The sequence below is a fragment of the Morone saxatilis genome, unplaced genomic scaffold, assembly GCF_004916995.1.
Source record: "Morone saxatilis isolate NCDOM2014 unplaced genomic scaffold, NCSU_SB_2.0 Contig23, whole genome shotgun sequence".
Lineage (NCBI taxonomy): Eukaryota > Metazoa > Chordata > Actinopteri > Moronidae > Morone > Morone saxatilis.
In genome coordinates, this window is record NW_023339796.1 from 6056842 (window position 1) to 6070940 (window position 14099).

Genomic DNA, 14099 nt, shown 5'->3' on the forward strand with positions numbered 1-14099 from the left:
GTTGAGTGTGAGCGCACACTCGCTCCGGCCGTTGAGTGTGAGCGCACACTCGCTGCGGGTGTTCAGCGTGTGGTTGTGTGTGTCCATGAAGGACAGTGCCTCGTCACAGTTGGTACCCTGCTCCGTGTAGCTCTTGTCCATTGAGTTGACCATCACTGTCATCTCCTGGCGGGTGCTGTTCAGTGTCTCCTTACGCTTCTTGGCCAATTTCCTTTATGGGGGGGAAGAAATAAAAACAAACAATCAAACAAAAGTAATGCTGACTGTGGTTGAATTGATCTAATATGGTGCTGGTAGCAATGACTCATAGATGTAATGAGATGGCTGAGCTAATGTGACCCGGGGCTGTGGTCACATTAGGTTTTATTAAGCTCCAGATGCTTTTTCAAGCAGTGAAATATAAATCTTTGAGAATGCAGAGTGGAAAGGTGTGACACCCTAACCCAAATACATCAGTGGCCCTGATGATTTAAAATTAGCTATAGTATTTGGGGGCGGAAGAATTAGAGTTGTGAACGGTGAACTGAAACAGTCAACCTGCTTTTATTGACCTACTTTGGGTTGATGTGCTGGAGCCTACAAGCAATCTGTTCCTGATCAAACACCATTAGAGCATTGTGTACATGCACAAATCCACATGTATGCACACACATTCCAGACTGATTCCTCTTACGTAAAAGCAGCTGTGGAGCTCCAATCTCACCTGTGCTGGCTTCAGTTTACTGACAGATACTGAAATACTGGATCAGATTCAAGATTTCACCTATAAAGCTGTCCACAATCAGGCCATTGTATATATTAATGAACCCCTTATACAACACTTTAAGATCTTGTGACCAGGGCTTGCTGTTTGTCCCTGGTTGAAACAAAAATCTGAGCCTCTGTTATTGTAGCTGCAGGCTCTGGAGCTACCTTCCCATAGACATCAGGGCGATAAGCCCGGAACTGTTTTAGCCAGGGAATCTCTTCTTTGATGTTGAGAGTGTGTTGTCTCTAGTGTGTTTTCTAGTATCTAATATTTAGTCTGTTCTCATTGATATAAATGGTGCGGACCAAATGTATAATGCAACACAGTATAGCAGCACCACAAACCGCAGCCTGAATGCAACAATGACCATTAAGTTAAATGAACATCTTTCTTAAACAAAATCTGAACATTAGAATCTGAAATTAGGATATATTGCAGGTAGAGAAGGTTTAATAAACTGGCAAATTAGTGTAAATACTAATAAATAACAGTTTCTTTCTTAATTGCCCCTCAAAAAGCTGAACCATGCCTAAAATTATATATATTATTATATATTATATTTATTTATTTATTTATTTCCTACTTTATTTTCACTTGTATTATTATTGTTTTTCTTTTGACCTGTAATACATGTGACATAAGGCTATATTCTGGAACACCATTTCCTTTGAAATCTGCCCTATTTTTAGTTTTTCTTCAATTTATTTGAATTATTTCCAGCTGATTATATCAACTTAAAGAGTTGCAACTCTCAAAGATTTGGTAAAGTTTGATTTCTTGAGACCAAACCAGTTTCCCTCCATTATACCAACTTCTGACCCTGCTGTAGTTTCCTAACTAAAGCTCTGAATCCCTGAACGGTTGCCGCTCTGAAGCTGACCCTGACCCCTGACCTCCCAGAGCTAGGTGCCACTTGCATAAGAAAAATCCCCCCATGGTGATACATAATGCATCACATTGTCACTCTGAGGAGTTAACCCTCCTATATTTCCACAGGAATATCCTTATAGAAAAACAGCCTGAGCGGGAACATACTGAAGCTATAGCGGTATATCTGATGCCTGCCGCTGCTCCGTAGCTGGAGGGGAGTGAGCGGTGTAAGAATTAACTATGGCAGCCCTCACACTGATCCTCGCACTTTGTTACTCTCTGTGTGACCCCTCTGCCTATTTGAATTGCAGTCTCTCACACGGACAACTGCTGTCTAATGATGGACTCCTGCTGTGTTGTTTTCGCAAATCTCCTCTGTTTATTCAATTTTGTCGCTGTCTCGTGCCATATGGCAATAGGCCCCCGCTGCCTTCAAACAGTCATTTGCTCTGAAGGCCACGACGTGAGGCTAATAGTGGATCCGTTCTTCAGAAAGCAAAGTGACAAAGTAGTGACATTTTCATCTGCCGGACCCACTTTTTGTCTTTAATCTGCAATTAGAGCCGGGAACAAAATGGCAATCTTGTCTCTCTTCTGTTATAGCTTCATATTGTAATAGGGGAGAGTGAAGAGAAGGGGTGGGGGGAGCTGTATGCACCCCAGGCAATATTAAGACTGATTCGGCACTGTGTGCACTCATGGAGAAGACTATTAAGAACAACTATAATCCTGGTTTTAATACTGTATCACTGTTCTTATTTCTGCGGCTGCAAAGACTTGGATTTCCGCTTTCCTGGCCTGTGTAACAGCTGAAGCACGAGCGTTGGAGATAAACGAGGCTGCACGGACACCAGTGCCAAAATGAGGAAAGCACCAGCAATACTAGGATGTTTGCAAGGCACTGTGGGTGTTAGATGAAGATTAATTGGCATGCTATTCTCTCCTCATTTGTAAGAAGGGAAAATTTAATGATAGATGACAATATCACAGGGTCTGATGTGCCAACAGAGATAGTACGAGGAAGTGTACAGTAGAGTGTTTGTGCATGTTGATGAATGTGATCATTTATCACATCCCCTGATAGTTAGCGTAAAGCTGCACGTGAAAAGATCCCAGCAAAAAATGTATGGGCAGGATTGCTTGCAGGCATGCCCAACAACAAAATCACACATTTCTTTCAACAGCATTGAACGTGCACATGAAGGGGATGATGCAGACAGATGGCAGAGGTGTTTGTAGAAGTAAAGACTGAGCAAACACCAGAGGTAACTATATTAGGCAACTCTCATTAGAGAGATTGTCTGCAGTTCAGTACATGACAGGCCTGGCATATCTAGGATCTTAGTGAGCAGAGCTCCTAACTCCATGAGTTCAGCTACAACAAAAAAGGAAGCTGCACGGATTGTATGTCTGCGCGTGTTTGCCAGAATGTCTGTTCTGTGGGAGGTGACGCTGCTGTAACTTCTAAAACAAGAGCTTCAAAACCACACGCTCAGCATGGTGGGCCTCATTTCAGCACTGGAGCAGCCTAAACCTTGTGACATTGGGACAAAGAAGGCTTCATTAGACGACCCACACACATCCACAGTGCACGGGTGTGTGTGCGCGTTCGATGACTGACACACAGCTGGGTGGGGCAACAGAAGCGTCTTTGATTAACCCAGTGGGGGAATTTCATTTGTTGTTTTCATTGTGTCTCATTTCAAACTTCTGCCAGTCTAATACATTCTTCTGTAAGGTTATCTGTCCAACCATCAAATATTCCATTAATCCATTCCTCTGTGTATTTATTCACTTCAGAAGGAGAAACAACATAAAAACCGATAGAAAGTATTTCTGAATACAGACTCTATTCAGTGACGCACAATGTTGTTTATCTGCTAACTTGATTGCTTCATTGATTCTGTAAAACAGTGTTTAAAAAAACCCCTGTTTTACAGAATCAAACAATAAAATGAAGAGTTTTTTTTTGGCTCGTCGTCTATCCAAAGACAGGAATGTATTGTGCTAAAAGAAAAATAGCAGCAACATGAGGAGCAGGAGGGCGGAGGGTTAGTTTAGAGTTTAATTAGAAAATCGTAAATGTATTGAATTTACCGCATATAATACACGTTTCAAACTGTGTAGTGTGAAATATATGAAGAGACAGTGTGGGGTGATTTAAATTATTTGGGATTTAGAGTAACACTGATTGCGTTCTCAAAAATGTTGATATGTTGTTGAAGATAAATCCTCAACCTGTAATACTGAAAAGAACATTTAGTGTTATTTACCTTTATGTAGCTTTTTTGCTTTTTAAGTACCATTTGGTTATTATGCCTCTAAAATTATTAAAGAATCTGTTTTTGGTCAACTTGTCCTTACATTATAGCTAGATGATCACTAAATATACTTATTGTTTAAATCAAGTAATAAAATGTAATGCGTTTTAAAAGTATGCTCTTGAAACCATATTGCAGTGACATTGTATTATGCCAACACTTTATATATAGTTAAGTAAGTAGCTGATGAGTGTCAGCGTGTATATAGCCAAACTGTGACAGAAAGATGTTTTTTGAATGACATCTTATTAAAATGTATGCATTTAAACGTTGTCATTCCATGCATGACATCCCTTCTTTCCTGCTTGAGCTGCTCTTCCTCTTCCCCCTTGCTCATCAACATTCAGGGCTCGTAGGTGCAAAAATCTGCAAGGCTTGTACCAATTAATGTGATTCTTGCTGCATGTTCGGCTTGTAAGGTTTAATGAAGGTGTTTGCCCTGAGCACATTGTGTTATACATGGTACGTTTAGTAGGCCTCCCTTTCTGACACTGAGTGCAGTGGAGGTGATTATGAAAAGTAAGATTTATAAATGTCTATGTATATACTGTGTGTATGCAGTAAAATTGAAGCTATTTAGAGATTAAAAGTAAATTACAAATACGGACGGCAGCTGATTCTATTTAGACTTGTCCCTGTTTCTCTCCTTGATACACTGCAAGAGTTTGGTAAATTACAGCAGAGACAGGTTAATACAAGTTTGTCTACTATTGGGGCCACTACGTAATATGTATGCACTCATCATACATATACATAAGAGATTTATGATGTAAGTGACCAGCTGCCAGGTGGAAATGGAACACGATCCTGAATGAAATTGGTTTTAATGAGCTAATACAATAAAACAGGCGGAAAAATCCTGCATAACACAGATATTAATAGACTAGATTCATCAATAGATATTTTGTGCAAACATGCATTCAAATTTTTGTAATTTCATTTCGATATAATCAAACTCCCTCTCTCTGCTGTGTTATCCATATCAGGGTAGAGGAACATTACATACATTAGGGCCTTTCACTAAGTGATTTCATAATTATTTTTATTAAAAATGTGCTTGGATTTTGTGTAAAAAGTTGTAAATAGAACACTGACATATGATCAGCTTATAAAGTTTTTACGGTGTTGGTAAATAGTTGCCTGTTTACACATCGTGCAGACACAGAGCAACATTATCATTCTTTTCGAGGTTTGTTCTTGACAAATGTGCAGTTTTCTCTCTTCTTTTTGCTCTGTTTTGGTTTCCGCCAACTTCTTGGCAAAATATCTGAATATCTTTAGCAGCTAAATTTTCTACTATGTTGGTTCACCAGCTAGTAGCTACCTTTGTGCATCTGCTGTTTGGTAGCATACAGTGAGTATATTAAAACAACTACAATAATTAGTTAGTTGTCTGCCCCACAACTTCGATATTTTGATTCACTCTCACATCTCTCATAGTTTTCAATTGCAAAAGGGAGCTGTTTTCAGTGAAAACAAACCCACGGTCCAAGATCGTCTTAGCACCAAACACAGTTCTCAACTCGTTAGTGAACACGGAGCATTTAGTAGATATTTCCCTCAGGAGTTATAGAGACCAAAAACAGAGCTAAAAGAGAGTGAATATTGGATTTACATTTGCCAGGTCAACAGCTCCAAATGAAAGCCAATGTTGCTTCGTAACTACCGGGTGTGTAAATAACAAACTGCTAAAAAGTTCTCCATATCAACTTGGAATGGAATAATATGTTTATGTTGTGTTCAAAAGTTGTTTCCGCTGCCTCCAAGTGGCCAAAAAATTCACAAGTTTAAAGCTTTTTTGCTGAAAACTGTTGCCAACGGTGGCTAGAAATTGTGCTACGAGAGCGGGGACAATGAAGCTAAACACTGAAGATGTTGAAAACCAAACCAATGAACAGAAAGACGATAAAGTGCTCGGTAGTGCTGAGTCGAGTGATAATTCTCCATGTGTTTGTTACTGAAGGCAGGGTAGACATAGTCATTTAGTCCATTGTTAATTTTTTTGTGAAACTTTAAACAAAGAAATTAATAAATAATACATGCAAACTGCCCTGCTTATTGAACAGTGTTTATGTAGCTTTTCTAGTTTAATTTGAAGCTTTTTTTCTACATGTTTTTTTACATTGAGGGATTAGTTTAATCTTATTTTACGTGATGAAGAAACTGCATTGGTTAATTACATAGTCAGATCATGTACCTGAGGTCTGAGGAGCCCTAGACAAGCCCGGCAAATCAGTCGGAAAGTGAAAGAGTAAGTGTGCTTGTATTTAACATGCCTGATGGATGAATCAAACTCTCACGGGAATAAAAGACCCAATCGCCACCCTTGCCCTGTGCCTATTGATCTCTCTCTTGTCCCCAGCAGCAGCAGGCACACCGGCCGGTACGACCACCTGATTAAAGAACAGTCATATATTTGATCACACATGTAACTGCATCCCTAATGAGCTCTCTGACTGATGTTGCTTTGCGTGCAAACCCCTGCAGTCACCTCTGGCAATATACCTAAAGTGCATATTTTGGAGACTGCAGGATGTTCTCATGCCTTTAAAAGACTTTGATGAATGCATGAGAGCATTAATGGGGTTCATCAATCATAGAGGTGTTGTAATCTCATGGCTGGCAACAAGGCTGTCATCAGAACTGCAGATGAACACTTCAGAGAACGCTCCAGAGGAGGGCATCTTAAGAATGCAGTGTATAATTAATTTGACAATATAAACTTTGGGTATATGCAACATATTAGTTATATTTGCTCATGAGCTCTGCTAAGACACCTTGAGAATAGTAACAGTAAGGGTGCTGAGACGCAACACTATCATTTTGCTTCCTCATGCCTACCAGGTATGACACAAGAGAGACAAATATAAGGAGAAGATAGGAGGATTAGGGGTTGTATTATTGAATGGGACATTCTTGCTCACTCCAGCATCATTTTGAACATCAATTACTCATGATGCACAGCTGTATCACCTGTTAATTGCCTCAAAGAGAATGCTTTTGGTTTTTACTCTGTGACAGGCCTAGTGTTGAACATCCTGATGTTTGTAACTGAGAGGTTATTATTACATTCTTATTGTTTTAAATTTACTCCAACAAAACGTGACAGAGGTGAAAATAACAAATCCATACATCTACAATAACAGTAACAACAGAGGAACTAAGTGAATAAAAATCTATCAAATCATCACTGAATTTTGAAATAATGTATTACACCTTACGGACATTCATAAATACAGTGTTTAAATAGGCATCTTGCATATAAAAATTTTGGGGCTGCTACAGTGCAGACGACAATATCATTCGTTACAGAGACCCCTGCGATTTAAATGAAGACTTAAGCATGTTTTAACAGTATTTGCTGCCGTCATGGCACATTTCCCAGTGGGGATCATTAATCCTTCATCTTATCTAACTGTATATTATGTTGTTATCTTGTCAGCTTTAGAGAGGAGTCACAACATTCGCAGCCCACTCTTTCCCTTCTTTTTAAATCTTAACAGTAAACCCCCAATTCATTTTGACAGATGAGACTGTAGAAAAACATGGAGGTGATGATGTGGACGTCACAAATATATTTTTCAAGGGACTTCATGAAGCCTGTGAATTTGGCTCAACTGCTCAAAAGTGTTTTTTGGAGTCTGAATATCCAATTTGCCTAACCTAAAAAACAACTGTTAATCAAAGCAAACACCTCCTTCAAAAGGAAGAAGATTTTTAAAAATCATCACCAAATTAGCTGTTAGCCACTAAATCTCTTACCATGGAAAATAACACATTGCAACACTTGCAATTCTAGACACCAACATCTCCTCTGTATGCACAATAATCCAAGAAAACACCATTTGCATGTAACACTTAAAATAACAAAAAAACAACAACTGATATTTTGATTGTTTCACTGACAACCTCATCTCTTCCTGCTTAGCTCGGTCAATGTGTGTGCTCAGCTTTGATGACACCACTCCTCCAAGTCATTGGGGCTTTCAATTCAAGACAGCTGTGATCTAATATGAGTGACACGCAGAGTAGTATTATCTCCAGGTGTATTCTGAGATGTTCTTTGATGTGAGGCAGCCTCCATTCTGTCCTCTGATCACAGTCATCTCAAGACAGATTAGTCGGCATCCATCACAAAGACTGTACAGAGGGAGCCTATGAGCTACAGCAGGGAAGGCAGAGCTGCAGAATAAGCTTCTTTACCATTCAGAGGTGTGATTTGGAATCATCTGTTATATTAAGAGCGGATAAAGTAGCGCTGCGGCTATTGTTTTATGATGTTAGAAACATCTAAATAGAAAGGAGGTTATTCTGTGATCACATCAGCTCATTCAGCTCATTCACTAGTGATGCAAACGTCTTGTCAGCTAAAGACACAACTCCACCATCACCATAGAATCAATGGGATGGACGTGCAATAACCCAAAAAAACATGCTCGAAAAAAAAAGGGAAGAAAAAGCAAGAGAGCTGAGATGGTTTGATGATAGAGTGAGAGGATGGAGTAGGGGTAGAGAAAGACTAGAAATTATCACATGCATATGGAGCCAAATTGGGTACGTCGACATGTTAACTCATGCTCAAATTTTCAGTGTAATAGCTAGAAATATGGTCATTCTTACATTATTGACTGCATATTTTGGCATTTGCAGGGTGTATACATAAGCGTACAAAATGTGAATTATTTGGACTTGCTCATTGATGTTCTCGGCACAACTAAAGCATAGATGCACTGTGATAGGCACTTCAAAAAACCTAACTTTGACAAGTCAACAGAGATGAAATCATTGGAGGCAAATGAAAAATTCACACTCAGTAAAAATGCAGTAGCTCCTGCATTGATTTTTTTTTCTTTTACAAGATGAATTTGGCAGCCGTACAATCATTAAGGCAGTTTAGTTCATCATATGATAAACAAACTCCTTAAAAAGTCAAGCAGAAATCATGTCCGCGCTAACATTTCAGTGGCAGGTTTATTTCGTGGGGGTGTAGCTGCGTCTGTGTGCTTTCATCAGAAGTCGTGCCAATGTGACATACAGTATGATGTGCTCATCATGTGGAGAAGCATTGGAGTGGCGTCCTCCGTTCCTCCAGCAGAGATTACAGTTGGGCCTCTGTAATAGCTCTGGGCAAGAGGAGGATGACATGGCTCTTTGCATGCATGGGAAACAGCGTGTGGGTGAGAAGCATGGCACTAACATTACACAAAGTGGTTACTTACAGGTAGTAAGTGTAGGAGTGATAGGTTCTTCTGCCGATTGGGGTGGTGGTAGGATTTAAGCAGTGGAGGAGGGGAGGGGATGGAATGAAAAGGAAAGAAAAAGTAAAAATATATTAATGTTTGAAAAAAGAGTAGAAATGAACAAAATCAGATATGGTGGCATACGTGGAGGTAAACTAGTGATCATGAGGGCAAAGGTGATCGCTTGGAGTCATGTCATGCTTTGCAAAGGGGGAAAGGGGGCCTCAGTACAGTAGAGTAGAAACTCTCTTATTAAACTGACATTGAGCTGCTCTACAGCACATGATGGCAAAACAGAGGCAACCATTCTGGAACTAATTTTATCAACGCGTAATTTTATACACCTATAAGAATTACCATATCTGACCTCCAAGGTTGAAACTTAATGAGTGGTTTGGATGTCTAAACACAACTCTGATTCCCTGTTGGCAACAGCAAATTACACAAAATTCAACCAATGAAGTCATCTCCATCTCTGGTTTGATTAAGGCTAATTGAAAACAATTCCATTACTGTGTGCTGATTTTTACACCCACCCACTGATCGCTGTGCTACACAGACTGCTGTAAGACATGAAGAATCTTATATTACTGTCAAGAATAAAATGGAACATAATGATTATGTTAGTACACAACTATGCCTTCCCACTCAGCTTCATCTACTCCATATACTGCACTGACCTTTACTCTTTAATTAACGACAAGCTAATCTAACGTTGAAGGGGAAAGCACAGTAAATTCATGCTAAGTTTACAGGAAAATATATTTTTTAGATTTTTTGTTCTCATGTTTCACAATGGAGATATTAAAGGAAACTTCTGTCCACTAAGGAAATCTCTGCAGAAACCAACATTGTGTTATTTCAAGCCTTACTGTGGACAAAAGGGGGTTGATATTTGCTGAGCTTTAGCTGCCCTGATTGCTGGGATATGTACAGAGGACTTTCCAGTATGGGGTCCAGGGCTAATGTAAACTTAGCCTTCAGCTATGCGGCCTTCCTCTTTCCTTTTGAGCCTTTCATCATATTTTCTTTCTTATCTCCTCCCCGCCTCTCTCCATACCACGGGCCTCAAAAACATTTTTCCTATTCCCATTCCAATGTCATTGAAGCGCTGCGCATTTGTTTGAGGGTGCCGTGGAAACGGATTAATTTTTCATGGCACACTGTATCTCATGGCTGTAAACAGCCTTAATGGGGCGTATCAACATAATCAAATTAATTATTTACTACTATGCTGACAATGCTGGCGTTTGAGGGAGAAATATACAAAATGATAAAACAGAAACTACTTATTTGTGAGCACTCGGCAAGTAAGTTCAACCTCTTCCACAAATCTGAAGTAGTATTTCAACGAGTAAAGAAAAAAAGGCTTACCTTTTCTTCATGAGGAGCACCACTCCTAAGAAAATTATGACGAAGAGGAGGATGCCAGCGATGACTCCAGCGATCTTCACTGTGTGGTCTGTTTGTTTCTCCGGCTCCACCGCGTCAGGTTTGTGAGTGGCTGCTCCTGAAAAACATCACAATTCATAAAGATCAAACACAGAAAGTGTAATGAATCTGGCAGACTGTGAATCAAACCTAATGACCATTTGCTATTGTTCTACATGAACCAAACAGCAGAGCGCACATCCGTACTTTCACTATTTCCTCTCATTGATGTGACTGTGTGGAAGACTGACGCTAATTAATCAATACACTGATATTCTGTGGCATTCTGTGGACCATAAATATCAATACACATTAATTGGCTCAGAGTAATGTTTATTTTGAAAGTGAGTGACTCCCTATTGTCCTGAAGACTCCACCTTTAGTTTGTCCTTAATGGACATCAACGCTCTGCGGATCAAGCTGCACTGGGAGAGATAAGTGTGCACCATCTTTACCCTTGGTTAATCATGTTTGGGGCAAATGGTTGCTGGGCTGTAGAAAAATGTAGGATGCACGGCGGGAAAGATAATACCCAAGAAGATAAAAAAGCCTGAAATAACCAAAACATTAAATATCAGCTCGGGAGGAGATAGCCAACGAGAGACACAAAGAGAGAGGGAGAAGTGGGGAAAAAAAGCGTCTTGTTTTAACAGCATCTGCTCCCCGGGAAGTGATAAGAAGCACTCTGAGGAAAGCAACGTTACTGGAATGACAACTGTCCACCTGAACAACACCATTATTCCTTGTCACCAGGGGTAAATTTAGAATGATAAATTGTTATGTCAGACAAATCTGTTAGAGCGGGCTTCCTTCTCTCCTCAGCGTTGCTATTTTCTCTCTCTATCAAAAAGGTAAATATCTATCCCAGGCTGGTTGTGACATATTGTTCTTTCAACAGTGAGGCCTTTATTTAGATATACGTTTTTAAGGCAGACCTGTGGCTGATTTTCAAGACTGGTGACATATTAACAATCACGTCTGGACTGATGGAACTGATTTTGCCCAAATATACTGTTACAAGCTAATCTTACCGAAATGCTGTCAGTGACAAAATCCCCATTTGAGCTGTAAGTGCTGTACATTTGCTGCCACAAGTCAATATTCTTCCATTCTAGCCTGAGAGAATTTGAGAGTCACACATAACAAGCAGAAAGTGAGAAGGATTTTAATAGTTAAACGTGTACTCCAGATCTTCTTGCTGAGCACTTCAGCATCCTTTTGTGTGTTTACAGTTGTCACAACTGCACTAACCAACACTTAATCTCCTCGAAATAATGAGAAATATTCATGAAAGGGGATTAACTCCTGAGAAAAATCTCCAACACTACACATCAAATGACAATCGCTCATCAAGCAGGTCTTTCATGTCCAGTAACGCTGAGAAGATGAAGCTAGAAGACATTGTCTGTGAGTCTTTGATTTAATCACGCTGATTCTATGCAAATAGTGGGACAGTAAACAAAACCACACACATGCAATATTTCACTTGTTTGTTTTCCTGTTGCACTCGCCCATCGTAGTAAACACATAGTGGGTAAAACCAAGTTGTGGACAGCATAACTGAGATGGTCAGAGAATGTGCAGAAAGCTACGGGTCTGACCTGTTAGTTGGTTGTCACCGGCCGCTGGGGCGATGCGGATGTAGGGGGTTGTGAGCTGAGTCACGAGTATGGCGGCTGAGTAGAGTCAGTGGATCCGGGATTGCATGCAGTCAAGAGAGACAGAAAGAGAGAGAGATAGAGGGAGAGGGAGAGACAGACAGAAAGAAAGAGGGAGAGAGAGAGAGAGAGGCCACACTGAAGCAGAAAACAGCCACACCAACAGTTCCCATCATCATGCAACACTGAGGCAGAGAAAGATACCGATTACAGTATTAGAAAGCATTTCACTGTTTGTTTGTTTTTGCCAAGTTAGCAACAGCAATCATGTCACACAAGTTCATAACGTTGTGAGCCAAATGTAGAATATTTAAATGGATCCCATCAGGTGATAAATTGCTGAAATGATCCTTCTATTTCTAGTACGTGCTGTTTTACTTCAGCCTATTGAGCCATGTAGATGGAGATATCTGGAACTCCACAAAAAATCCATAGTGGAGCTGCATGCAAACTCCACAATATACAAGATTGTTGGTGCATGTGACAGGACCTCCCACGGCCCAGAACGGAGTGTGACTAGGGCTCCCTCTGGCCTTATCAATTCTGCTCCTGGATCAATGGAGCTTAGACTTCATCACCTTTAATGTGTGTAGCAGGATGTACAGGCAGCATAGCTAAGTACCTAAAGACCACAATGGGCACACAGGCTGCCTCCCAGTCATAGAAAAACACATGTTCTTGGTCAATGTATTGACCATATCACAAGGTTTTTTTTACAAAGGGTAATGCATTAAAGCTAACAAACTTAAATAAGAGTGAGAGTGTCAAAATATCAATTTCAGTGATTGTCATTTAAAAGCATGTTATTTTTGTTAGTTCTCAGATCTTATATGAAAGTCATGTTAGGAACTCCATAGAGCAAAAATCCTCATTCACAAAATCTGATCTATTCCTACCTTTGGTGGCTACTCGAACGCAGTCGATTTTGGTCTCCTGTACAAAAAGAAAAAACCAAAGGAGGAAAAGAGATTAGGAAGGGTGGAAAATAAGGGAATCAGAGGTTATTAGGACACACATGCACGCACGAGACATGCGCACAAAGACACACTTACAGCGGCAACAACACCTATCTAAGAACCCATAGTTACAACAAAACAGCTCGGTCAGTTCCACGCTGTCCCCTATCATCTGTTGAGCTCAATGACTGTGACACAAAACGCAGTTAGGCGAGAGGGCCTACAGCACAGATTAGTGGTGCTGAGCTGCTGATTTGTCAGCCAACAGCGATCTGTCGGCAGCCTGCGGCTCAAGGTGGTCAGCCACTGTGGAGAAACCAGAGCCCTGTGACAAGCGACACCAACTCAGCGTGCAGGGCTCCAAAATGACACGTCAGGGAGCCTTTTCTGAATATGTAATAGAGTTTCAGCTCTGACATCAGCCTTTGACAACATAGGAAAAAAAAAAACACTGCTCTCACTGTTGGCAGAGAAGTTTGTTGTCAACAATGGTCTGGTGAACAGGAAAAAGGACACAGACAGGAACAGGGAGCCAATGAGTAATACAACACAAAAGACACGAGTGCCGTGTCCCTGTGTTTGACCCAGCCAAGCTTTTCAATGAGCAATGGGTACACATGGAAGAGACAGTATTTAGAGGCCACAAGGGGCATAATGAAGAGAAGAGAGGAGAAAAAAAATGTGCGCATGATCCTCATGTGTATTCACATTACGGCAGCTTTTAAGCTGTCAGGTGGTCCTTTTGTTAAAGGCAGCATTACAAGAAGTTATATTAGATTTTAGTTTGAATAAAAAGGCTAAACAAAATCTAGGTATGGATGGCACTCACCTTTTCTAAGTGCTAATTTTGTTTAAGAGGCCCAAACAAATCACTC

The 14099-nt window shown here is 40.3% G+C and overlaps 1 protein-coding gene across 6 annotated transcripts in view; it reads right to left on the reverse strand.

Annotated features, from left to right (window-relative positions):
* The window catches only part of LOC118334671 (receptor-type tyrosine-protein phosphatase mu-like), a 162745-nt gene that overhangs the window by 45341 nt on the left and 103305 nt on the right, over positions 1 to 14099 (reverse strand). For 4 of the 6 annotated variants that reach the window (XM_035670694.1, XM_035670696.1, XM_035670695.1 and 1 more), the window contains exons 13-17: positions 13165 to 13201; positions 12212 to 12286; positions 10554 to 10689; positions 9159 to 9188; positions 2 to 211 (exon numbers count right to left, since the gene is read on the reverse strand). In XM_035670694.1, the coding sequence (XP_035526587.1) occupies positions 2 to 211; positions 9159 to 9188; positions 10554 to 10689; positions 12212 to 12286; positions 13165 to 13201 (488 nt within the window). The remainder of the gene's footprint in view (position 1; positions 212 to 9158; positions 9189 to 10553; positions 10690 to 12211; positions 12287 to 13164; positions 13202 to 14099) is intronic. The other 2 variants (XM_035670698.1, XM_035670697.1) reach the window with 1 other exon arrangement.